Source organism: Rhea americana, unplaced genomic scaffold, assembly GCF_003343005.1.
Source record: "Rhea americana isolate MKP2758 unplaced genomic scaffold, rheAme1 scaffold_55, whole genome shotgun sequence".
In the NCBI taxonomy this organism is placed as follows: Eukaryota; Metazoa; Chordata; class Aves; order Rheiformes; family Rheidae; genus Rhea; species Rhea americana.
In genome coordinates, this window is record NW_028186701.1 from 4,730,910 (window position 1) to 4,755,242 (window position 24,333).

The 24,333-nt window shown below is 43.5% G+C and overlaps 1 protein-coding gene across 1 annotated transcript in view; it reads right to left on the reverse strand.

Moving 5' to 3' along the window:
- Positions 1–21,608, reverse strand: part of SPACA1 (sperm acrosome associated 1) — a 51,640-nt gene extending 30,032 nt beyond the window's left edge. The window contains exon 1 of the mRNA XM_085318705.1: positions 21,449–21,608. Coding sequence (XP_085174831.1) covers positions 21,449–21,608 — 160 coding nt within the window. The remainder of the gene's footprint in view (positions 1–21,448) is intronic.
- Between the last annotated feature and the right edge of the window lie 2,725 nt (positions 21,609–24,333).

Below are 24,333 nucleotides of genomic sequence, written 5' to 3' on the forward strand. Positions count from 1 at the left end.
CCTATCAGATCAGGCTCAGCTCTGCCCAATCCTATGCATCCTACTCAAGCTGTGAGCATGGAGGAGCAGGATATACCRGCTTGGCAGAGAGCTACTGTGGCGCTGGAAGCAATAACTATATGCAGTCGTGGTCTCTTCGTTCCTTCATGTTTTTTCTTAGCACCCCTTCAGGCTCTGTACCCTGTGTGGTGGACAGGGGAAGGTCTCTGTTGAGACAACTCTTCCTGTGCAAGCTGGAGGAAGGTGCTGAGGGAGRTCTCTGGAGTGTTCTGCTGGACTGCCATTGTATGCCAAGGAGCTCCAGGAATAATTCAGCCTACAAGAAATCAGTTTCCCCTCTAAATTTAACACTGTTTGAGATGATGATAAGGGTGCTTAGGAAGCAAGACAGACTGTTCTGCTTGCTTTACATGGATGTTCAGGTGACCTTCTTAGAGCCTCCCCCCTCCCTCCAGATGTCTTTACCCTGGTGGAACTCTAATGACCTCAACGCATTACACCTACATAACAAGAAGAAGTAATCTGGATCCCTTGAGCAACATAATGTGGGAGCATTAAAGACATAGAATTACCTGTGCCAAAGAGGAAGGCAGGTCATCAGTGACTCCTGACACAGTGACTCCTGACACTAATAGCAGAGTTACAGGATCTGATGGGAGTTCCTCTCAATACCTCCTCATCAGAAGGGCAGGAGCTGTACAGTGGGGCTTTAGAATACACAGAGAAATTAAGAGAGTGAAATTGCAGTTTCTGAGGGACCTGACATATTTAAAGAGGAACTCTTGGGCAAAAACTGTAGGAAAATCTTTTTTTTTTCCCTCTAAAATTGAAATAAAGCAAGTAATGGTATGTGTCAGTCCCTCCAGAAGTCTTCACAATTTCCTTCACTCTCTCAGAATTCAGCTTAATAGGCTCCAAACATAGACTGTTTTAACAGCCAGTGTTCTGACATCTCTTCRTGTTATCTAGAAAATGTCAGCGGCTCAAATGCAGCGTATGAATGTGGCTTCAGCGTTCTTTCAAGCAATTTGTTTATTTTTTGTCCTTTGACATCGAGTAGCTGTAGGGGTGATGCTTTCATTACAGAAGTAGTTGCAATTAAGTGAAATGTGATAAAAAGAGACATCCAAATTCTAAACAGGTTTCAGAAGAAGTTTTTGAATGTGTAAATTTAGAAACATAAATTTAAATTTAAACTACAGGAAAAAAATGAAGAGCATTCTGGCTGCGTAGAAAATTTAATGTGTTTTCATTTTTATTATGGGCTCACAAGCCTAAAATTCCAGGCAGATAGAACCATTGTGAATCTTACATAGGCACATCTTGGTCTTTAACTGAGAATAAAATAAGRATTCTTGAGCTGCAGTCTCTATAAATATGATGAAAACACAAACTTTGTTGTCAGCTAGATGTGGACCAATACAGTTCCTCAAGATGTATACTACATCTCCTTCCCTCTTGCTTTTCAAATCTCTCTACTATTTTGTTCTTGTTTGGGTTTTATGACAAAGTTCTTTACTGATTTTCTACTTTCCTTCACCTCATTGTGGTTCCTTCATACTTCTGGCAGCTTGCAAGAGCCCAACAAGGACTTAACCTTTTGTGCCATGTCTCCTATGGTCTCAAGCCTTTCAAGTCTTCAGTTACTTTGGGCTGAGAAATTTCAGGTGCACTTTGCAAGACCTCTGGTGAAAGTCATGCCTCTAATTTTCTTTCTGACTTTACTACATAACTACAATCTTAAACTCAGGATGACTAAAACCAAATCTTGATTTTCCTCTACATGAAGCTCTGCCTTCTTTCTGTCTTTCTCCATCTTTAGAGACAAGTGGTTTTTGACTTAGTCCTCCCACATCATCTCTCAATTATGGCATTTCCATACCTAAAATACTTGTCCAGAAACTCTTTTTCTTTGTCATTGATATTTTCTTACTCATCRCTTTTCATTATTGTAATTTTAGCTCCCTGGATTTTATCTAAAATGTAGCTATTCTGCTCATCTTTCTGACTTACCCCTGATCACATTGCGCTTCAAGTGCATTCCATGATTCAGTCAAAATTTCTCACCTCCACTTTCAGGGCCTTTCATTTCTTAGCTTCACCATTTGTATTTACATTAACAAAGTATAATACTAACCATGATTTCCTTTGTAGAATGGTCCCAGCCTATTCTGTCCTTTTCCTTTTTAGGTTTGGGGAAATCCCCAAATACACAGAAGTACTAATACTCACCTCTGCTTAGTATATATATAAAAAAACTGCTTTCCTTAGTTGCCTAGATGATAATTTTCCTGTCCTATTCTTTCCACTTACTTCCTTTCATACTTATGCCATTTCCTTCATTAACTCTTTGCCACAAGTCAGTAGCAGTAATAATAGCAACAAAACCTGCCACCAAAGAAACTTCCAAATCCTGCACCAGTTACAGCCTCATCAAACAGCAGGTTATCCTCTAAATCATATCACAGATGCCTCTGCATCTGTGTTTCTACCATACAGCCCCAAATCTGAAAGAAACTGCCATCACAGAGTGGTATCACCGGCTGCTACCATAATATAGATCCATTAGTGAGAAATATCATTATTCTGCCTAGACCTGACTTTAAAGAAAGAGAGAAAGTGTTTGAATTTTCATTTCATTTAGATCCATTAGAGATAAAGACATCTGAAATGCAGAARATTTAGCTCCAGATTTGAACATCCACATAATCTGAGTACTAGGCACAATACTAAAAGCCATTGCTACCAAGAAATCAAAAACATCCATGAAGAAATCTCTAAAAATCCTTCCACTGAATATCTAAGTCTGACTTTTTTTCTGATCCTACTAAGGTCTAAGGTCATTCAGTCTTTCTCTCGCTGTTTTATTGTGTGGATTACAAAAACGTAATTGGTGCTTACGTACCATGCTGCTATTGCCTTAAGTCAAAAAGACCTGCAAAGGGAGCAGCACAAATATGTGATAAAGCACATTTTGGAATGGAAGCTTATGATTTCTCCAGCACTAGTCTAACACAGAGGGAATCTTGGATTCAAATTAATGGACGACCGGCAACTGCTTATCAAATCAGATTCCAAAAGGATAGTGCAAATCTTAAACTTTAATTCCTTGTGAGCAACTGCTAGGAATTTCTTATAACCCCATACTGCATAGAAATGAAAGAATATTTGATTTTTTTGCTCAGTAAATGTTTACCCGCTTTACCGGTTGTGTTAGTATATTATAACTTCTACATTAAAAGACTTTGAAAGTAATTGCCAGTGAATAATAAGCTGGCATTCTTATATATCCATCAGAGACACGGACTGGCTCAGTAATATAAAAATTTGGCCAGAAGAGAGAGACTTCGTTACAAGCATCCTAATTGGAGAGAGCCAGAATAGCTTTTATTATTTATCTTTCTGTTCAGAATTATTGTCTTTGACTGTGCATGCATGCGTGCATGTAGAAGGCTTGGCAATGATATAATCTTGGAAAGCTTTTAATCAGCTCAAGGAGCTTAACTTAATATGAGAAAATGTATCAAAGAAAATGTTAAAGAAGGTGGCCTGTCAATCAGTGAACAGCTGAAAAATTGAAGGACAGACTGCAACACCATTAGGCAGCAAATGTGTGGACTAAAAAATGCCAAAGTAGGGGCTAGAAAAAGTCCACACACTAATAACTCATGAAAGGTAACAAACAGCTGAGTATCTATGTTGTGCGTCCTGCCCACCATGCTTATGCACTCAGGGAACAACTAAGTTAGAGAGCAAGCCAGAATCCAACAACTGAACTGCATTCACACATGACTAGAGGGAACCTTAGTGTTAAGGATATGACATGTGTAGCTTAAATTTATGACGGTTCATCTGCTATGTGAGTGGTATCTTGAATAGAGTCCAACAGCTCTTCCGTCAGCTGCATCCATATGCTATGCATGTGTTCCCTGCTAAGCACATCTTTTAAATTTAGTCTTTGTGGGAGCATGTTCTACACTTTCTCCATGTTTGTGGCTCTTTCGTGTGCATTCTTTAGAAAAATACTCCTATTCATTTCAAAGACTGTCACGAGCTCTTCAAACGCTCTCAAGCATTCAGCTTGCAGCCGTGACCTCGGCAAGATTTCCCAGTGCCTTCCCTCCCCGTTCAGCGCACTCTCACTGCAGGCACCTCCACTCTTTTGCTGGAACTACGAGTTGTGAACTCCTCGGGGGAGCTGTTAGTGCTGCCTCACTCCTTTGTTCAGAGGTGACGAACTTACTGCTGGTGCTTGGAAGGATGTTTGCCCCCACTGAAAATTTATAGACTGTTATACAGAATAATTTGGATATGATGACAACCCTCCTCACATAAGGATCATTTCTAGTGGATTCTAAGCTTCATCCATCAAATTTTTAATCAACATTTAGCACTAAGAAGAAATCTGTAATATTTTTCAGTATGGGTGAATGTTTGTATCTTTGAAAGCTGTAGCTGCCCTGAGTGGTTCTCTCCCAAGTTTCCAAAGTGAAGGAACTTCTCCCGGAAGAAACTGTGAGTCAAGCAGAAATAGGTGTCAAACTACCCAGTAGCATAATTTCACACACAAGAGATTATAAAAGTCTTTTCTCTAGAAAGCATATGTTCCCAAGTCTTCCAGAACAGAACATACTGCCCTACACATCAGCAAAGAGCTTAAGAATCAATAAAAATAAGAAAATTAGAAGAGAGAGAAAATAAGATATACTTTTCTCACAACTAGCAAATGTGGAGGAGTATTGTTCTGACATTAAAGACTAGTGAAGTTCTTCAGACTTGAGAGTTAGGATTTATGAAGGAAGTGTACATCATTTCCTAGAAGCAGGTGAAAAAAGACCAAAATACTCAAAACTTAATGAATCTGGACACAAAATTATATAGTCACATAAAAATGTTATGAGAAGAAAACCAAATAGGGAAGTGCCAAAAAGCTATACATTCTCTTGAATTAAAATGTATGCTAACATCTGAAAATCAAATAATGGTAAAACTTAAAAGCATACAGGTTAAGAATCTGTTGTAGTTCACATGGTAATTGTGCTAGAAACAAGGATGAAATTTAGATATTTTCTGATTTTAATGACACACTGTGTTTCCTCTTCCCACAGATAACCCTACTGATGTTGTCTTGCAAGGAGAGAGGAATAAAAAAAATAATATCTATTCAAATATTTAGCACATRCCCACAGTGGAATTAATATTACCTAACTTCAGCTCTGAAAGTTGGAAATGAGATTCATCTCCCCAAATTTAGATTCCTACAGTGCAGACGTCAACTTTTGAGCTAGTCATACTGACTCTTTTATAGGCAGTGAGGAGAAACAGGGATTTCCAATGCGTAAGCACATCTCATCCTAAAAAATATGTCTAAAAGAGATCCAGTGAATCACATCTAGAAGCAGCTTTTTCTCCACTGACTATGGAGAGAGTCTAGACTGTGATCATTAGGATATAGGCTTTTAAAGTTATGTGAGATGAATCTCTCTGGGTGTCTAATCTAAATAGTCATTCTGGTTCCCTTGTAGTGTTAACAGAGAACAACAGTCACTTCCAAAGGTCTCGATCATCTCCCTCAGCTACAAATACCTGAGATGACTGGTAGAAACTCCCTCCAAAGATATTTACTGCTGGTGGGAGAAAGCCTCTTGGATTGCTGAGGAGTGTGAACTGAGTGGAATTAAAATTATTTGAGCTATTCTTCATTCCCACGTGTTTATTTCTGGGGTTTTAAAATGTTGCTTCTGGACAAAGCTCAGGAGAATAGTGTTGTCAGGAGAGGATGGGAGGACTCCAAGGATAAGTGAAATCTGAGCTTGTAATTTTTATTTGCATAATTTTTAAGCCATTGCCTTTCTTGAAATTTCTCTCTTCCTCTGTCGCTAGCTACCGTTACTGGCTTCAGCAGGGAAGGGTATTTTATATTGCAGATGCCATGCTGTGCACACAAGTCTTGGAGGCTTGTCCCAAAGTGAGCATCTCTTCCTCCTCCAAAATCAGTCATTGCTTACCTGCTAAGGCATGCTATACTGTGGAGAAGAAGAAAAGGCAAGAACAAGGAAAGCACAATGGTGAATTTGGTATTAAGAATAATGAAACTGGAAATGRCTTCTCTTTTTTTCTTTGCTTGTCTTGTTTAGTGAGATAATCCCTCAATTCACAGTTATTTCATCCCCTCTCTGATTTGCACAGCAATCCCTGGTGTATGCAAATGGTGGGCTGCGTGTTTTTCTGGTCATTGCACTGGCTTTCACCACTCCATGCTAAGTGAGGCATGTAGGGCTCCTACAGAGCCTAGGTTTGGCTGGCTGATGTGACTGCCCATACATGCATGTAGACACAGAGCACCATCTCAGGAAAGGTGGAGTGACATGAATTGTACAGGGACTTATATTTTATCCTTCTGTCTGATGGAAACATTCAGCAAAATATACACCTTGTCTTTATTTTGCAACATCCCTCCAGAGACCAATGTTCAGAATCCCACACCTCTTTTTCCTGTTTAAGCATCCTTTAATTACCTGRCACACGCAAAATGGATCCTCATTAAATAGAATTTATCTTAGAACAGTCCTGATTAAGCAAGTAGTAATTATTGTTCTCTGTCATTAGGCAAAGTCAGTCCCCTGGGATACACCCTGAGAGCATGAAGGAGACAGAGATGTCTGCGCTCTGTCGCAGTGACTCTGTTTCAGCTCTGTGTTCGTACAGCACCAGGCACCTGGAAGATGGGCCTGTGGCTTAGCTCTTCGGTGCTACAGATGGACAGGGTTACTCAATGTGAGCGTAATTATGCCCAGCTTGGGGAGATGGTGAACCTCTGGCAGYTGGGTAGGAGGCCGGCAAGGCTTTCAGGCAGAGCAGGGGAGCCTTGCACTTCTCCCTCCCYGTCCTGGTTTCAAATGCAAGCAACRGTGGCAGCGCACGCCATGCTCCTGGGATGTGTGGGGTGCCAGGAGGGGCGAGACCTTCCCCTCCCTTTCCCCCGCGCCTGCAGATTTTTCTGCCTGCTGTCTGGGCAGCAGCTGAGCCGGCGGCAGCAGCTGTACGCCGCCATAGGAGGCTTGCTGGGGGGAGGGCATCATTTCTCTAATTTCTCTGGGTCCTGCTGGGATCTGGGGAAACTACCCAGCCATCCTCATTTGCAGCATACCCATCAGACTGTGCTCCTCTGGGGCCGAACTGTATCCCTAGATTATGCCACAGCTTATGTGGGAGCCAACTTCCAGACATTTAGCTTGAGAGAGTAGGGTCAGTGATATCCTAGGGGATATGCAGGGAACATTCAGGGCCAAAAGCAGGGGCTGAGTGAAGGTCAGACCTAGGGCAGGGGATGTCTGGATCCTTTACTTGGTCTTACTTCACTTAAGTTCTCTTCCAGGCACCAAAGCAACATCCCTCAATCTCACCCCAAATCCTCCTACCAGGGGCCAGATTCTCAGCTGTAATAAATGCGAACTCAGGGCAGACGAGCTGTATCAGGGAGTCCTGGATTAGTGGAGACATCCTCTGTTGTAGTATAGAGCAGAGGAGGAGCCACCCTAGGGTGCACAGGAGCAGTGGTGCATGCCAGCCTGGCAATATTACTCTCCACCTTGTCCTCCTCACCCTTTCTCGTGCTGACACACTTCCAGAACAAAGATCATGGCTTGTCCTACTAAATACTATTCAGCATAGGACATATAGAAAGGGATTATTCCATTAACAGAGCTTTCCAGCCTCCAGACGTCTGTGCTTCAAGGACTTATGGAGCAGATCATGCCTAGATCGCCATGTTTAWTAGCCACTGGTGGATCTGTTGTTCATGAACTTGTCTGATCAGGTTTTGAGCCCGTTAATGCTCTTGGCCTCCACTGTTTCCTGTGGCAAAGAGTTCTACAGCTAGCGGAGTGATGGGTGAAAAAGCACAGGTTTGTGCAGGCATTAGATCCCCTCCCTCTTGCTTCAGGGGAAACTCCAAACTGATGTTATGAGAAACATGAATAATAACTCCCTGTTCACTGCAGTCTATGCACCATTTCTGATTCTCCAGGTGTGATTCTTTCTGCATCCAACTGCCTCTTTTCAAATGCAAGACAGCTCTACTGCATCCCAGGGCATTTCTCTTTCATTGGTAGTCTTTGCTACCTCTGTGGGCTGCTCTCTGCAGATTTAAAAGYTAGACCACTAAATATGGTTTGCAGCAGAGCTCAAACTGTGCTGTTACCCTGCGTCTCTGCCCACTCCATATGCATGTCTTTGTTAGTGCAGCTTCTGTGTCTGCAGAAAGAGCATCTTCTTTTCCCAGTCCCTTTCATTTCCTGAGAAGTCTGCCGTTCTGTCCTGGCTTTTCGAATTCAACATCTGTAGGTTACAAAGCTGGGTGCTTGCTTGTTCTGCTACTCTCCTTGCAGGACACCTAATAATAGTACTTACCTGGAACATTTAGTTCTCCAGGAACTGCACGAACCCTGACCACTGTGTTGGGCTCATGAAGAAGTTGAATATTTGGCAAGGATTTATCAGAAGGGCTAGGAAGGCTGGTAGCTCCCCCTTCTGCTCTGCCTCACAGCCCCCACAGCCTCTCCTGTGCTTTCCCACTTTAGGAATCCCACGTGGCCCCAGTTCCTTCACCCCTGGGACTGTGGCACTGCATGTGTTACCTGTCTAAAGGCCCCATGCTCTGGTCCTGCGTCCAACCCTAACTGTGTTAGCCAGACCCACGGCACAGATAGCAGTTGTTATTATCATATGATCACAACATATATTCTCAATATCATTGAGTTTAGACCCAAAACACAGCTGTGACACTCAAAATGTTATTAAGAGTTGTTTTATGGGGAAGTACAGTGAAATATAGGTGACTGGGTAATGACTGTGCAGGGTCAGAGACAAGGGCAAGACTGACTTCAAGACCTCCAGGGGATTTCTGAAATGATGCATATCCTTCTGCAGCAGGATGCAGACATATCAAATACTCAGCAGATGCTTGTCGTGCATAGGATCAGGACTCACATAGGACATCGCAGTGAGGCACATGCCTTATGTAGGATATCTGCATACAAGCAAATTCCTYCCCCATCATTCCCTGGATCATCCTGCCTTACATCTCAGCCCTAACAGGTGGAATTTGTGCAATTTGGAAACAGACTGAGCAGTGAAAAATAAATAAAACCGTACTGCCTGTCAGCAATGTTTCCTAATATTCCCGGAAGGTAGGTACCAGCACTATATAATGCTGCTGGCATTAATAATTCCAGCATTCTCCTCTATTCCCTCAGTGCTTTGAGCCTTGCTAAGTCTCACAGGCTAAAGAGCTGAATGTGATGGACCATGCTGAATTTGCCCAGAATTCTCAATATTCATCGGAAAATAAACTAGAGGGGTTAGGTTTAGCTCAGCTGGTTAGAGTGTGGTGCTAATAATGCCAAGGTTGTGGGTTTGATCCCTGTAAGGCCACTCTTTTGGGATTGGACTAGATGATCTCCAGAGGTCCCTTCCAACTTTACCAATTCTAAGATTCTAAGATAGAGCCCTGATGCCAGATCTTCAGCTGGTGACTTTGCTTCCATCTCAAGCAGAAAGGAAAAAAGAAAGAAAAAAAAGCAGATTTCGCTTTTTCTGTTGGAAGTTAGTCACATAATCCTATAATCAGTAGAGTGCTGGCCTATCATTTGCAAATCAGAATAGATGTCAGGAGAGAAAATATAAAAAACTGAACATTCATTGCTCATCCACCATAATCACCATAAATACACCCTTGCATCTGAAAGCAAAAGTGTCAGGTTGGTTTTATTTGCAAGTCTCTTTTGCATTATTTCCTTAAACCTGGTTAATTTCCCCCAACAGTTTGACTAGCTACTAGATCAGTTACCTGTGGATAACTGACAAAAAGCATTTCCTAGACCTTCACCTTGATCTACCTCCTTCTCTTACCCTCTTTCTGCTGGTCAAAGGACACAGGAAAGGATTACCTTCTCTCACCTCGTCAGTCACCAATGAGATCTTCCCCTAGATTTCATCTCTTTCATTGCTACCTGCCACAGATGAAAGACAAGTAAATGAAAAAAGGGGCAATCTAGAAGCTTTCTCTGGATTTCCTTGTCTGTTCCGTCTTTACTTCTTTTTAGGGGCTATAGAGGATTAGATTATAGAGTAGCTGAAAAGGACCAACTAAATCTTAGTCTGCACAGAGCGTATTGGTCCTGGCTAACAAAGAGTGGAGAAGCCCCTGAGCTTGAACCAGCAGATCCAGGTACCAGATGAAGTTTCAGAGGGTCCAAATGCTGTCTGTTGGTTATTTCATAAATATCAGACTGCATCCTGACCTTGGATGTGCAACCATGTTCCCACTGGTGTCAAAGGAAAGGAGGACAAAGGGTTAAAATTACCTGGTGGGCAGAATAACCATGCAACAACTGATCTTCAGCTCTAGAGCCTCTCCAGTGGCTGTATGTGAGCAGTTCCTGGGGAGCTGGCATGGTCTGGGAGCTGGCTTGGCCCCGCAATTCTGACAGCAGCACCACGACAAGCCTGAAGAGAATTGGCCCAGCTCCTCTGGATGGAGATCCCCTTGTGGAGCCAGGCAAGAGAAGTGGGGGCAAAGTAGAGCTCTGAGACACCAGTCACTGTTTCATTCCCCTTGACAGCCCTGCCATGTGGGGGCATGGTACAGGTGGGCAACTGGTGCAGGACCCACTGTCATCAGCCTTTCTTGTGCATGCCTGCCCTTTCGCATCACCGGCTGAGCTGGAAATCAGTGATTTGGCCTTCTGTGCCTAATAACAAAGGTAGTTAAGTCATATTCAGGTCTCATGTGATGAAGAGCTGGTGTTCCGATACAAGCACAGCCATTTCTGTCCTTTGTTTCTTTCTCTCCTCCTCCCCTCACTGCTTCTCTCATATCTGCTTGTCTTTGCATCACTTTGTCTTTCTTTCCTTTGCATTGCCTTCCTCGTGACAACTCCTTACTCCTTCCCTAGCCACCGTTAGCCTCCAGCTCCTCTTCTACTCACACCCCTCCTGATAAAGTGAAATTGCTAGTGCTGGCAAGCTTGGGGCTATCACTATTAGTGTTAATGCTGCCGTTCCATTAACAAGGGAAGCAAAATTCACACATCTCAGAGCCACTGTTTCAGGCTGCCAGGAGCGGCAGGAAGCCTGCACAGCATCAGTTATGCTCTGTTCACGTTTTGGGGGTTAATATGTAATCAGGAAGGCTAAAAAGTCTCTTTTTTTAATGAYGGCTTATGTCCTGCAGAAGCAGAGGATTTGCAAAGGAGAGAAAGGTATATACTGTTTCCTGACATAAGGCAATATGGGTCGTACTGCTGAAGTAACCCCCTAGTGAAGCTAAGACAATCTGTAGCTTTCATGCCTGTTTACATGTCAGAATTAACAGAATGGGGAAAAAGAAAAATTATATCTTGCCCTAGTGGCTTGTTTTAATTCTACAGACTGACTTGACATCTACAGCCACAGCTGATATTCAAAGTAAGAGTACAGGTTTTTTTCCACTGGTGAAGAAGAGGCCAATTTACTAAGACACATAAACCTTAACACAGTGAGCCAAGTGGCCAGGTGTTTGGCATTTCTGTAGGAGAGAGATAGGAGATTTTAGGGAATGATCCTCTCTCAGCTTCATTTATTCAGGGGCCCTCTGGCTGTCCCAGCTCCTGGCTCTTTGGACTGAGTTTCTCAGAAGTGCTATCCAAAGGACTCCAGCTGAAGTGACTGCAGGGGATACCGTGGTTCCTGTCTGTGACAGCTGAGGTCAGGAGAGAGTGCAAACAGGAAAAAATAAGATATTCTTGTCTGACACAGAAAAGACACTTCTCTTGCTTCCAGGATGGCTGCAGGCTCAGGTGGATTCAATACTGCAGTCACCAGCTCAAGAGAGACACGCAAGAATCAGGGCCAGCAACTAAGAGCCAATAGCAATCCTAGGGTAATTCCAGACCAAGAAGCCCAAATGGATTTTAAAATAGACATTATCTAAACTAAGAGTGAAGAAGGAAGCAATGTGACATTGTTTAATTTGAGCATTAGCCTAGCCTTGCAAGACTGCATCTCAACCAACCTCTGGAAAGACCTGGAGAGGGGCTTGGGTGGAAAGTGTCCATAGATATGGCATGAGCTGATTTCTGTCAATCTTGTCTTAATGGTAACTGTAATTGGCCTAGTGCAGTTGTGAAATTCAGCAGTTCAGAGTCCAGGTATTTTCCACGAGAGAAAGATCTATGCTAGTGCAGAAGGCTCTAGTAAGACCTCATCTGCCTGTACCAACCTGGTCTTCCATATCCATGAAAGATAAAATCAGCTGGAACAGACACAAGGATGCATTATGAGGAACGGCAGCCTCACTTACAAGAAAGAGGAGGAGCTCGCCTTGTTAAAGCTAGCAAAACAAAGGATCTGATTGCTGCCTATAAACATATTGGGGGGTAGACACTAGGGAAGGAAAACAGCTGTTATGCTGAAGGATAGCACTTGCACAAGAATAAAAGGCTATGAATAGGCCATGAATACATTTGTAAGTATGATTATAAGACATGGTGCCTACAATTGCAAAGGACTCGACTTAGTGACCAGGACACCCCGTTGGTTTTGAGCTCTGAAGTGAATCCCCTGGCTGTTGTGRCTGATTAATTTTCTACTATTAGCATAATATTCCTTGCCAGCTAGTCATTTTTAATTCCTCTAGGTATAACATCCCTGTGTATTTGTCATAGGAAAGACATATTTAGAGCAAGAGCACCCTAGCCCTCTTATTTCCACCCACATCYCAGGTCATGCAGAATATGGGAAAAGCTGTTCCTGATGTTGGTGAGAAACAGCCAGGGAAAGAAAAGGGTCAGGACTGCCTAAATCACACCTCATGGGAAAGGCTACATGAACACTAAGAGTTGGGGCAGCTGTTGAAGCTTTCCTGCCTCCAGGGGCGGGTGTATAGATGAAAGAGAACTCTAAAGATGAAAAACAGAAATTTTCAGGTGAGAGCACATGCACAAAGATTTTTGGACTTGGGCTGGCTTTGATCAGGGTTTGTAGTTTTTTAATATTGTGCTAGGCAGGCTGAGGGCTGTTTCTGAACCCACTGAGTAGGGAGACTCAGACCATCACTTCCTCACTTTCTGCATCTSAGAGGCCGGGCTTTTCTGTCGACCATTTCGTTAGAGACAATCCTGCAATTCTCCCCACCACTGTGCGTATAAGGGAGAGTCAATTTTAATGCTGTCAAGGCTCTAGGAAAGCAATGTGCTGCTTATTGTGGTTCTGGACTCATTTTCTGGACAGAAAATCCTCCATCAGTGACAGASCATTTTTAGTTATTTTGAGAAAAAAGAATGTGCTTTTTTTATGTGGGTTTCTTTGGGCTCCGGAAACTATAAACGTATTCATTTTTAAGTGTCAGCCTTGACACGCACAGCTGATTTAGACCTCAGTGATAAATATATCTGCTCTGCTATGTATCATTTTTTGGAAGTTATAATTGAATTAAAATTGTGTACTATGTGGGCAGGCTGTGATAGGTAATTAAGTTTATTGATTATGCCACAGCTCAGTTTGTCAGATGTACACCCTGCACCCTGCACTATAATTACTAATATRTATACTGGACAGAGCTAGTCTCAGATGGTACAAACTGGCATAAGGCCATTCCTTCAGCAGCAGCTTTCACCAGTTCGGGACTTTGTGTTACCACTGAAGCTGGGTAAGAAAGAGGCTCATCCCATCCTGTTCAACTTCTTCATCAATGACCKRGATGAGGGGACAGAGTGCCTCCTCAGCAAGTTGGCTGATGATACCAAGCTGGGAGGMRTGGCTGATACACCTGAGGGCTGTGCTGCCAGTCAGAGAGACCTGGACAGGCTGGAGAGCTGGGCAGAGAGGAACCTCCTGAGGTTCAACAAGGGCAAGTGCAGGGTCCTGCACCAAGGGAAAAGTAACCCCATGCACCAGTACAAGCTGGGGGCTGACCTTCTGGAGWGCAGCTCTGCRGAGAAAGACCTGGGAGTGCTGGTGGATGACARRTTGACCRTGAGCCAGCAATGTGCCCTTGTGGCCAAGAARGCCAATGGTCTSCTGGGGTRCATTGGGAAGARTGTTGCCAGCAGGTGGAGGGAGGTGATCCTGCCCCTCTACTCAGCCCTAGTGAGACCTCATCTGGAGTCCTGTGTCCAGTTGTGGGCTCCCCACTACAAGAGAGACATGGAGCTACTGAAGAGAGACCAGTGTAGGGCTATGAAGATGATGAGAGGACTGGAGCATCTGCCCTATGAGGAACGGCTGCGAGAGCTGGGCCTCTTTAGCCTGGGGAAAAGAAGCCTGAGGGGGATCTTATCAATGTATGCAAGTACCTGGAGGGAGGGTGCCAAGGGGACGGGGCCAGACTCTTTTCAGTTGTCCCATGTGACWGGACAAGAGGCAATGGGCAGAAATTGAAGCACGGGAAGTTCCACCTGACCGTGAGTGGGAATTTCTTCCCTGTGAGAGTGACGGAGCACTGGCACAGGTTGCCCAGAGAGGTTGTGGAGTCTCCTTCTCTGGAGATATTCAAGGCCCGCCTGGATGCAACCCTGTCTAAAATGCTCTAGGTGACCCTGCTGAGCAGGGGGGTTGGACTAGATGATCTCCAGAGGTCCCTTCCAACCTTACTGATTCTGTGATTCTATGATTCATGGGCAAAACAGAGGAACCTCATCTTGTTTGGAAATGTTGTAAAATCACACGTTAATCTATCTCAGCAACTAGGTGGATTGAATGGTCTCTAAACCTCCTCTCTAAGTYTGTGCTGATTTATAGGTTCACGTGGAGGCTATACTGAATTTTCGCTTTCCAATCAGGAGCAGAAATTGCCTTTCACTGAGGACTACACTGAGCACTGYGAGATTTTTATTCCAAGCTCTAACCTCAAAGCAGAGCTGGTTAGATTGTAAACCAGAAAAAATGAAATATTTGTACAGCACTTTTTTCTCAGGTAGCCCAAATACCAGATTCTGCCCAATCCAGCCACAGGGTAGGAGAAATGCAATTTGATGCCAATGATGAAATGAAATARAGATCTGGGAGGACAGGGAAGAGGGTGTAGGAGACCTAGGAGAGAGTGAGTGGGCTTTGGGAGGTTATGCCTAGGGCAAAGATGGGTCAGTAAGATTTCAGGGAAAGGAAAGGCTTATGTTTGCAAAACCTTGAAAGGTGTTTCAGAGGGACTGTGGTGGTAGAGAGAGGTTGAAAGGAGTTTTACACATTCAGGGAGCTGGGAGTGGAGAAAAGAGTTGCTTTTTCCATCTTTTCCAACCTTCAGTGGCATATAGGATCTTTTCATCAATCTCCAACTCCTTCTAGGGACTAGCAGGCCAAATCTTAACAGAGGAAGGAGGACAGTTAAGGCTGGGACAGAGGTCTGGGCAGGAATGGCCATATAGCAGGGCTTTCTGCTCCTACTGTCAGTGGATGAGAGGTTTTGATGTGTTCTTGCACCCCGCTGAGCTTCCTGGCTTGAACAAACACTCAAGGACTTGGGAATCTCTCTCTCTCTCTCTCTCTCTCTCTTTTTTTTTTTGGGGGGGGGTAAGGATGCTGTATTACTGTATTATTTGGAGTTAAAAGTTAAGTCATTGATGCATGTATGCATACAACCTATAATCAGAAAAAGTCTGATAAATCCACATAGCACCACTGACTTTGAGAACATTATATTCCTCCATTACAGGTCTGGCTAAAGACTGATTCTCCCACATCTCCACTTGAGAGTGATTTCTAATTTTCAGGGGCATGTAGTGGCACCAAACCATGGTAAGTACATGAAAGCTTTAATGCAACAAATCACAGAAGTCACTGATTAATGTTGAGCATATGGGAGTTCTGCTGAAGTCAGTGGAAACACTCATAATTTTAAGGCCAAGCTTTTACTAGATGAGGTCTTTTGAGCTCAATTTTTGAGGGACTGAGAAGATTTTGGAAATCAGATGCTGGGCATTAAGTTTTAATTGAGAAAACTGATCTGCATCCCATATGGATGCAGACAGGAATCAGACAACAAGAAGAATTAATTTCTGTCTCCTTTAGAATGGGATATATATTGCCTCCAAATTTTACCTTGAAGTGGAGGCATATTTCCTAGTCCRGAGACTGAAAAATACCATGAGAAATGGGTCTGAAAATGTTGTTTCTGAAATGTAATAATCCAGTTTCAAGGAGAAGAAAGCAATAAACTTGTTTTCAATTATACTAAAGGKTTTTTTTCTTTCCTTTGGTCTATTCCTCTCTATCCAAATCCTTAAGTCTGTTTATTGCTTTCTGCTTATGATTGAAATGCTCCATTGCTGAATGGCTGCTTCTGCGGGGCTCTGACCACTGTTAAACACTTCAGTTTTAAAATGTGAACAAAGAGAATATGCCATTAGGGAAGGAGGTGCTTTTGGAAGGAAAGGCAAGGGGTCAGCCTCAAAGTTGAGGTTATCTGTTCTGAGTATGAGACAAGGTGCTAAAGATGTATCTTTATTTGCACATATAATAAATGCCTTTTAAACCTCTGCAAMGCTCCAAAGTTTCGTGGTCTATGTTCAAAGAGCTTTGGGAAAATAAATGATAATTTGCAATTTCACAYTATCTCATGTATTTGTAGACAGAGCTACTACAATATATCACTTTTTAGAAACAAAAACTGCATCTCTAACCTCTTATGCCTTTGTATGCTACCACTGCCACGCAACAACCCCCGCCAGCTAGTGTCTTACATACTCTGAAGGGCTGAAGTGTCCCGAGTTGATCCACTGCACTTTCAGAGTATCACGGATGACAAGGTATTTTCTCCAGCTGTGGCCTTAAGGGAACTTGAATGATACTCTCGTAGCCAATCCTTTTCCTATAACAGTGAGCAACTGGGACAAGTGTAAGCTGCATTTACCAGATGTTGGGTTGACAGGTTTTTCACTACTGTCACCCATAGCAGGCTCTTGATGGCTTTACAAATCTCAGTAGTGGGACTGGGAAATCCTTCCCCACTCCCTATAGGAAAGTCCATTTGAAGTGTCTGTGGAAAGAGTACATTCTTGCGATTGCCCCTCAAATAGTTTCTCCCACACTGTTCCCTCTAGAGGTGGGATTTGCTCCTCACCTCCAATATAGAGATACACAGTGGCACACCATCGCAAGTGGAGGTGACCAGCCCTCTTGGCCTTAGGAAATATTTTACCCCACTGTGTTCAAGAGCCATAAACCACACACTGCAGAGCCTGAGAGTCAGCCTTCCAGCGGTTACCACTGCCAGGGGAAAACAATGAGGTCCCTGGTGGCTTCTTTCACCCCAGGGTCAGTGGAGGTACCTAACAGCCTTTCTGCACACAGTGGGGATGGAGAGCCAGCCCTCTGCTTTAGRGGAAGAATATGAGGAAAAATCTCAGTGCTAGGAACCACAGTGAGCTRAAAATGCCTGTTTTACTTGCTTGAGGCCACACTGAGCATGCATGTGCAAAGGCAAGAGTGCAAGAAGGGACATCAGGAYGGGAAAGGTCCTTCTTTTTGCTTACCAGTCTCTGACAGGGGTGATAGAAGATGCCCAGGGAACACTCTGAAGGGTGTGTATTACAACTGCCTATTATAATCACCAGGACACTCTACCAGCCTCCCACGGGCTGTGGTTCAGGAACATCCTATTTTTGTATTGAATAGTTCTCATAGTCCTCAGTAGATTTTTTTTTCTTTAGTCATGCTTTAACTCAATCACCAAGCCAGGGAACTGTACACCAACCCTGTAACAATTACGGATACAGCTGCAGAAAAATTAGCATTTTCTTCCTCAGGGAAGCCTTCAAAATTCCTCTACCTCCCCAACTTTCAAGCACTGAATCTAGGAGAGTGGCAGGTATGTCCAGATGGGGCTGCATCAGGCAAAGGCAGCTCCAGCAGACCCAGGTGATGGAAACAGGCACACTTAACTCTGTACCAGGAGTCACAGACGTGATCACGCCTCCTCTGCAGCCCGTATATACCTTTCTATAGCCTACAAATTGGAATAATCTCAATCCTGTGAAAAACTTGCATCTGTGGCTGGGCTCATCCTAACAGGCAAAAGAACAGCTACAGTYTGACATACTGAAAAACTGTAGTTCTTCCTATAGGCTTTTATGAAGCAATTTATAGTGCCAAAGTAAATCTACCTTTATAAATAGTAAGAAGTATGTATTAAAAAAAACAAATTTATGGGCTAGATCTGAGAAGTTTATCTGAAGTTAAGAGAGCCCTGTTAAATTACTGCTGAGGAACTTCTCCACTGTGTATGCTTTTTGTTGCAGGGAATATGTTATTTGTCTACCTTGTTGTCTTTTGGATATGCTGCTGTTTGGAAGGCTTTGGCACATCCTACCTCTGTGAGACTGTTTTTCATCATCCTTTCCTGCCCCTAGGRAGGGCAGTTGCTCTGGGCTAGCTCCTACTTTCCATACTGACGCTACTCTGAAGGACCTCACAGGGTTATGGGAGGAATATCTGCCCTGCTAAGCTTCAGGAAATCTGCTGTTTCCTTTTTCCTGACAAGTGCCTACGTCTGCTAAGCTGACTCAGCTGAGTTTATGGACTGRGTCTGTCTGTAATGATAAGAAGAATGGAAAGTGATCTTAGGAGAGAAAGTTAGAATTTCTCATCAATCTGTTTTAGCAATGAGAGAGTGGATGTTCTTGGAGTGTACTACACTTCCGTTTAGGCTGATGAGGTCTTTCAAGTGATTAAATGGAGCTGTGTCAGGGTGCGAGAGATGGGGCACAGACTGGCAGCAATTCGGTCACAGGGAAGGATAACAGGATTTCTCCTCTGCACTCCTAGGTGGGGTCCCAAGCCTCCTGGGGACAGAGACAACCAGTCCTCCATCTTCTACTTAACCACACAGCCCTCCTGCCTTTAACCTTCCTTTCAGGTTAAACATCAGATTAAATTGCTGGAGAAATGGTGGAAAGGGAAAAAAAATGGACCTATCTGCATTGCTTGAACTTTTTCCCCTCTTTGATATCCTTCAGACCAGGTTGTTCATTTTTTCACAGAATCACAGAATCACAGAGTGGGTAAGGTTCGAAGGGACTTCTGGAGATCATCTAGTCCAACCCCCCTGCTCAAACAGGGTCACCTAGAGCGCGTTGCAATGGATGGCGTCCAGGCGGACTTTGAATATCTCCAGAGAAGTAGACTCCACAACCTCTCTGGGCAACCTGTGCCAGTGCTCCATCACTCCCACAGGAAAGAAGTTTTTCCTCATGTTCAGGTGAAACTTCCTGTGCTTCAGTTTGTGCCCTTTGTCTCGTGTTCTGTCACTTGGCACCACTGAAAAGAGTCTGGCCCCATCCTCTTGACACCTTCCCTTATGGTATTTGTAGATATTGATAAGATCCCTCTCAGTCTTCTCTTCCCCAGGCTAAAGAGGCCCAGCTCTCACAGCTGTTCCTCATAGGGCAGATGCTCCAGTCCTCCCATCGTCTTCACAGCCCTACACTGGCCTCTCTGCAGTAGCTCCATGTCTCTCTTGTAGTGGGGAGCCCACAACTGGACACAGTGCTCGAGATGAGGCCTCACTGGGGCTGAGGAGAGAGGCAGGATCACCACCCTCCACCTGCTGGCAACACTCTTCCCAATGCACCCCAGGAGACCATTGGCTTTCTTGGCCACAAGGGCACATTGCTGGCTCATGGTCAATCTGTCATCCACCAGCACTCCCAGGTCCTTCTCTGCAGAGCTGCTCTCCAGAAGGTCAGCCCCCAGCTTGTCCTGATGCCTGGGGTTATTTTCCCTTGGTGCAGGACCCTGCACTTGCCCTTGTTGAACCTCAGGAGGTTCCTCTCTGCCCAGCTCTCCAGCCTGTCCAGGTCTCTCTGACTGGCAGCACAGCCCTCAGGTGTATCAGCCACTCCTCCCAGCTTGGTATCATCAGCCAACTTGCTGAGGAGGCACTCTGTCCCCTTYATCCAGGTCACTGATGAAGTTGAACAAGACTGGACCCAGTACTGAGCCCTAGGGAACACTGCTAGCTACAGGCCTCCAACTAGACTGTTTCTTTCCTTCTTTTTTTCCTTCTTTCTTTCCTTCTTTCTTTCTTTCACTCTAAGAGGTCTTGGAGGTACAGTTGTATTTGTGAGATGTTTAGCAGCCATGTGCTGGGGGAAAGGAAGAGCTGACTATATAAAACACCAAGATCAAACACTCTTTCAGGCTGCATGAAGCATTATGAAAACCCATTTCAGGCATTAAAAGCATTTTCTACACTTTGAGATTGTGTGGGTGTTGGAAAGTTGGAGCATGATGAATGATAACCTCAGCAGAGGTGACATCACACTAAAGTCACTATGGAAAGTATCTGTGTGGATGGCATCAAAGATTTGTATTACTTGTTTATGGAGAAAAAAAGCCTACTATGGAAATACAGTTTTCAACCTACTGATAAAGCTGTGGCTTAGTGCTTGGGGCAGTCATATTTTTCTCTTGTATTGTCAGGGATAGACTTACTCTTGAAAGTCATCTGACAGCAAATGGTCTCTGAGTTCTGGCCAGGACTTCCTACAGATAGGAAAAATGACTTTGCTTTCAATTGTGCTTCAGCCTATTGGGTCCCTCACCAGCAAATCAATCCTATTTAAAAACTAGTCACTTACTACAGAAACTACAGTTTTCAATTATTTTATAATAGACCATGATTCCAGAATGCAACTGCCACAAACTGATTTTTCCAGAAGAAGCATAGGCTCAGTTCCCCAATTCTTTCTGCAGATTTTTATGCAATTCATTTAAATGAATTTCTTGGAGAAAAATAACATCTGCTACCATTTCATGCAATTCGATCTATTTCTCTCTCTTAACGGGAGACTTCATGCCCTTTATATTTACAGATAATAATGTTAATATGGAAATTAAATTAAGCTTGGAATAAAGCATAAATCTATTTTAGGAAGGTAAAAGTATTGACTTAGTAATACCACTGAACACACTTGCAATAAAGAGATACAGGTTCTTTTATCTAACTTCTTGTGTTTAATAGCACCTTTAATAAAGGATCAAAGGAGAAATACATAAACGGAGCACTGAGAGATGATTACTTTTTAAAAAATTTTGCATAAAGTATAGTGAGCTGCTTGCTGAACTATAGAAAATGTAAGCCTTAAACTAAAACAAACACCACAACTTGTTAACATAACAAACAAAACAGCTTTAATACCTTGTCATTGGAACAAAAAAGCAAGCACAAACCTCCAGGTATACTAGCTCCTGCAAATAAAGAGAAAATACTGTTCTTACACGCTAGTTAGCTGGAGGACGGAAAACAGAAATAAAAGCAGCTACCAAAGGGAAATTATGATTTCCAAGGTGAGATGCTCTGTAGCAAACATGCAGCCCAAAGCAGTTTCAGTCCTGGAGAGGATCAAAAGTAATTTCCGTCGCACTGACCCTGCTACCTGAAAGCGAAGGAAGAAGCCAGTGCCATAACTACACAAGCCCTCAGCATGGTCTGGGTCATCAAAGGCTGTTCGATGACCCCGAGCTGTCCCCAGGGTGCTGCCACTACCCGCTGCTAGCATGTCTCCTTTGCCCTCGCCCAGCAGCACCACACACCAACCATCCAGCCTTCTCATATCAACACCAAAGACCATCCTGCCAACTGCTAGCTCAGTTCTGGCTTTTCTCTGGCCACATCAATAGACCCTTACTGCCACGTGTGGGTTTTGACCCCTCTCCTGYTGCTACCATGCCACCTTGTCTCTCCCATCAAGTGCCCCAGCCACTTGTGCTGCAAGATCTGGGTGTTTCCTCAGATTGTGAGCCAGAGAGATATCAGTTTATGTCTGCCCAGTCCATCAGACAATCCTGATCACCAGGTAGCTCTCCATCCCACTCTAGTTTAGCTGTGCATTGATCTCTCTCAACATACTGCTAGAACATCCCCAATTCTAATGATCTTCTCCTAAGATCTGATAAATCCCTGACTTCTGTTAAAAACCTAGCATCAACCTGCTTACATCTCACTCCTAACCTTCTGTAGACAAGTCTGTATTATATTGTTTTTAAAGTCTTTCCTACCTGGTATCTCATAAAGTATATATATATAAAGAAAAGTTGCATTTTCAAGGTAGCATTTTTCAGAAGCAGAAAGGCATCCTTGGGGCACCTTTCTCCTTTTCCTCCTCCAAGCTGGAAGGAGAAAGCAAGTAATTGCCTATTCATGAGCCAGCATCAGTTTTCCAGGGAATGTAACATTCTGAAAGAGGGTACACAGAGAATAGTGGTGATTAGGAAAATACTAGCTCTGATAATTCAGGCTCCTGGAATGAACACACACATAAAAAAGTTAAATCTCTATTTTTGTAGTCTATCAATGAAATGCTTCTCATTTTCTCTCTTTTCTCTCTTGTCATGCTTATATCTGGCGTACAGATAAAATCAGTCAGTTGAAAAATCATATCAAGAAAATAAGACTCTAGTAGTCTTCATCTACAGAAGGAGGTATGTTTTCCTCATAACATGCAGTTTTGACTCTTGAAATGCTACAACAGAGCAGGAGTAAAAATTCTCTCCATAGTTTTGCTGTTAGGAGTTCTGAAACCAAATCTAGCCACGATGTTGCATTAAAATTAACTCAGTTGTCCTTGATTGCACCAGGATGGTGCTCGGTCTTCTCTTTACAGGACAGGTACGGCTCTGCGTTTTAAATGCTACAGTCATCCTACCAGTCCTCACAGGACTGATGAGACTGAAAGTAATTACAATTTGCAGAAAGGGATATTGAGTGTCAGGGATACTTTGAGCCAATATGAAATGACGTCCCTGCACCATGCTTGGGGATACTGTGGGTTGGGGAAATGAGAGATTTCATTTCCACCCAAGCATTTGAACTGAAGGTACAGAGCCCACCAGCAGCATTTGCATTTGAATATGACGGCATGTTCTGCACAGATTGTATCTCTCTGCACACTACAGAGTAGGTGCTGCTGCCTGGAAGGAAGCAGAGCAAGGCCCTGCTCCCAGCCCTGCCTCTCTGTGTTGCAGAAACTCCCCTTGCAGCCTGGAGCCACACAATCCCAAGCCAGACCCTTAATTGCTAAGTTGCAGGGTCTTACTCCCTTTTGAGCTGCTCTAATAAATCCCTGTGAGCTCAGGAGAAGCTCTCAGGGAGYAGAGGCATTGAAAACACTCTCCTGCCTGCCATGTTTCTCTATCAGCAGGGCAGCCTCCTGGGAGCAGCCCATGGGCCCTTGTTTGTACTGGATGGCTCTTCACACGGTGGGACACATCGCTTGGACATGCTTGGAGGCTCCTGCTGCTCCTTATATCTTTTACGTGGTATCTTTGGAGCATAAAATGTAAGCAGCATGGCCCTCAACTTTCTGATGTTTAAGTCCTTCATTGGATCCCTTTCTCCACTCACAGTGCTTTCCTGTCCCTGTTGTCACTGCCAGAGAATGGAAAACAGCTCTCCCAAGCTTGAACATAATTTTTAGTCATTACTTTGGTAATCTTTGCCCAGAACCAATTTTTCTTGGGGCAGAAACATGTGAGACGTTCTAGGCTTCCCTCCCAGGCCCTTTCTCCACCAATACACRTAGATTTTAATGTGTCCCTGTCAGTTTACAATGCCTGAAAATGAACTGTTTGTAGAGAGTCTTAAATCCTGCCTGTGTGTTGCTGTTTATGTTTGTTTATCCATTAAGAGTCTATGCTGTCTTTATGGCATATATTAGACCACAGGGATATTTTGAGAACTAGACAATAAAGTCTAGYGCACAGGTAGTTAAATGGTTTATTTCTTTCTCTTTCCTTCCCCACTGTCACTTCAGCCACTGTCTGACTGGATCTTTCCACCAAATGGAAAGGGAGGGAACCTGGAGGATAGGTCTGGCCATGTTATTGCCAGCACTGCCTTTTAAAAGTAGCCCAAATGAGCTAAAAAAAGCAGGGAATGTGCCATTTGGCACCTTTTTATGTATCTTGAGGGCCTAAAAGCTTTATTTTGTCGTGTTACTTGGTGTTCATTTTTAACGTAGAAATATCAGGAATGCTAAGCATCCTCTTCTTTGCTGTGCTGGAGGCTTTTCCTCACAAGGCAAGAGCTATCTCAGGGGCAAGACACTTTTAACAATAGAGGTTGTCTAGCAGCTGGATATTCATACATTAACAAAATCAGAACTTACACCTGTACACATGCATACACCTCAAACCCAAATAATTTGAACCGCCTTGGTAAAAATTACTTCTCATTGAATTACTATGTCTCATGTTTTAGCACCTATAATATTATGAACCTCATCAGTTTCCACACAGTTGATCTCTCAGAGATGGGAATGGAGCAGTATGGGAAGGTTGAACAGATTTTTCCCATAG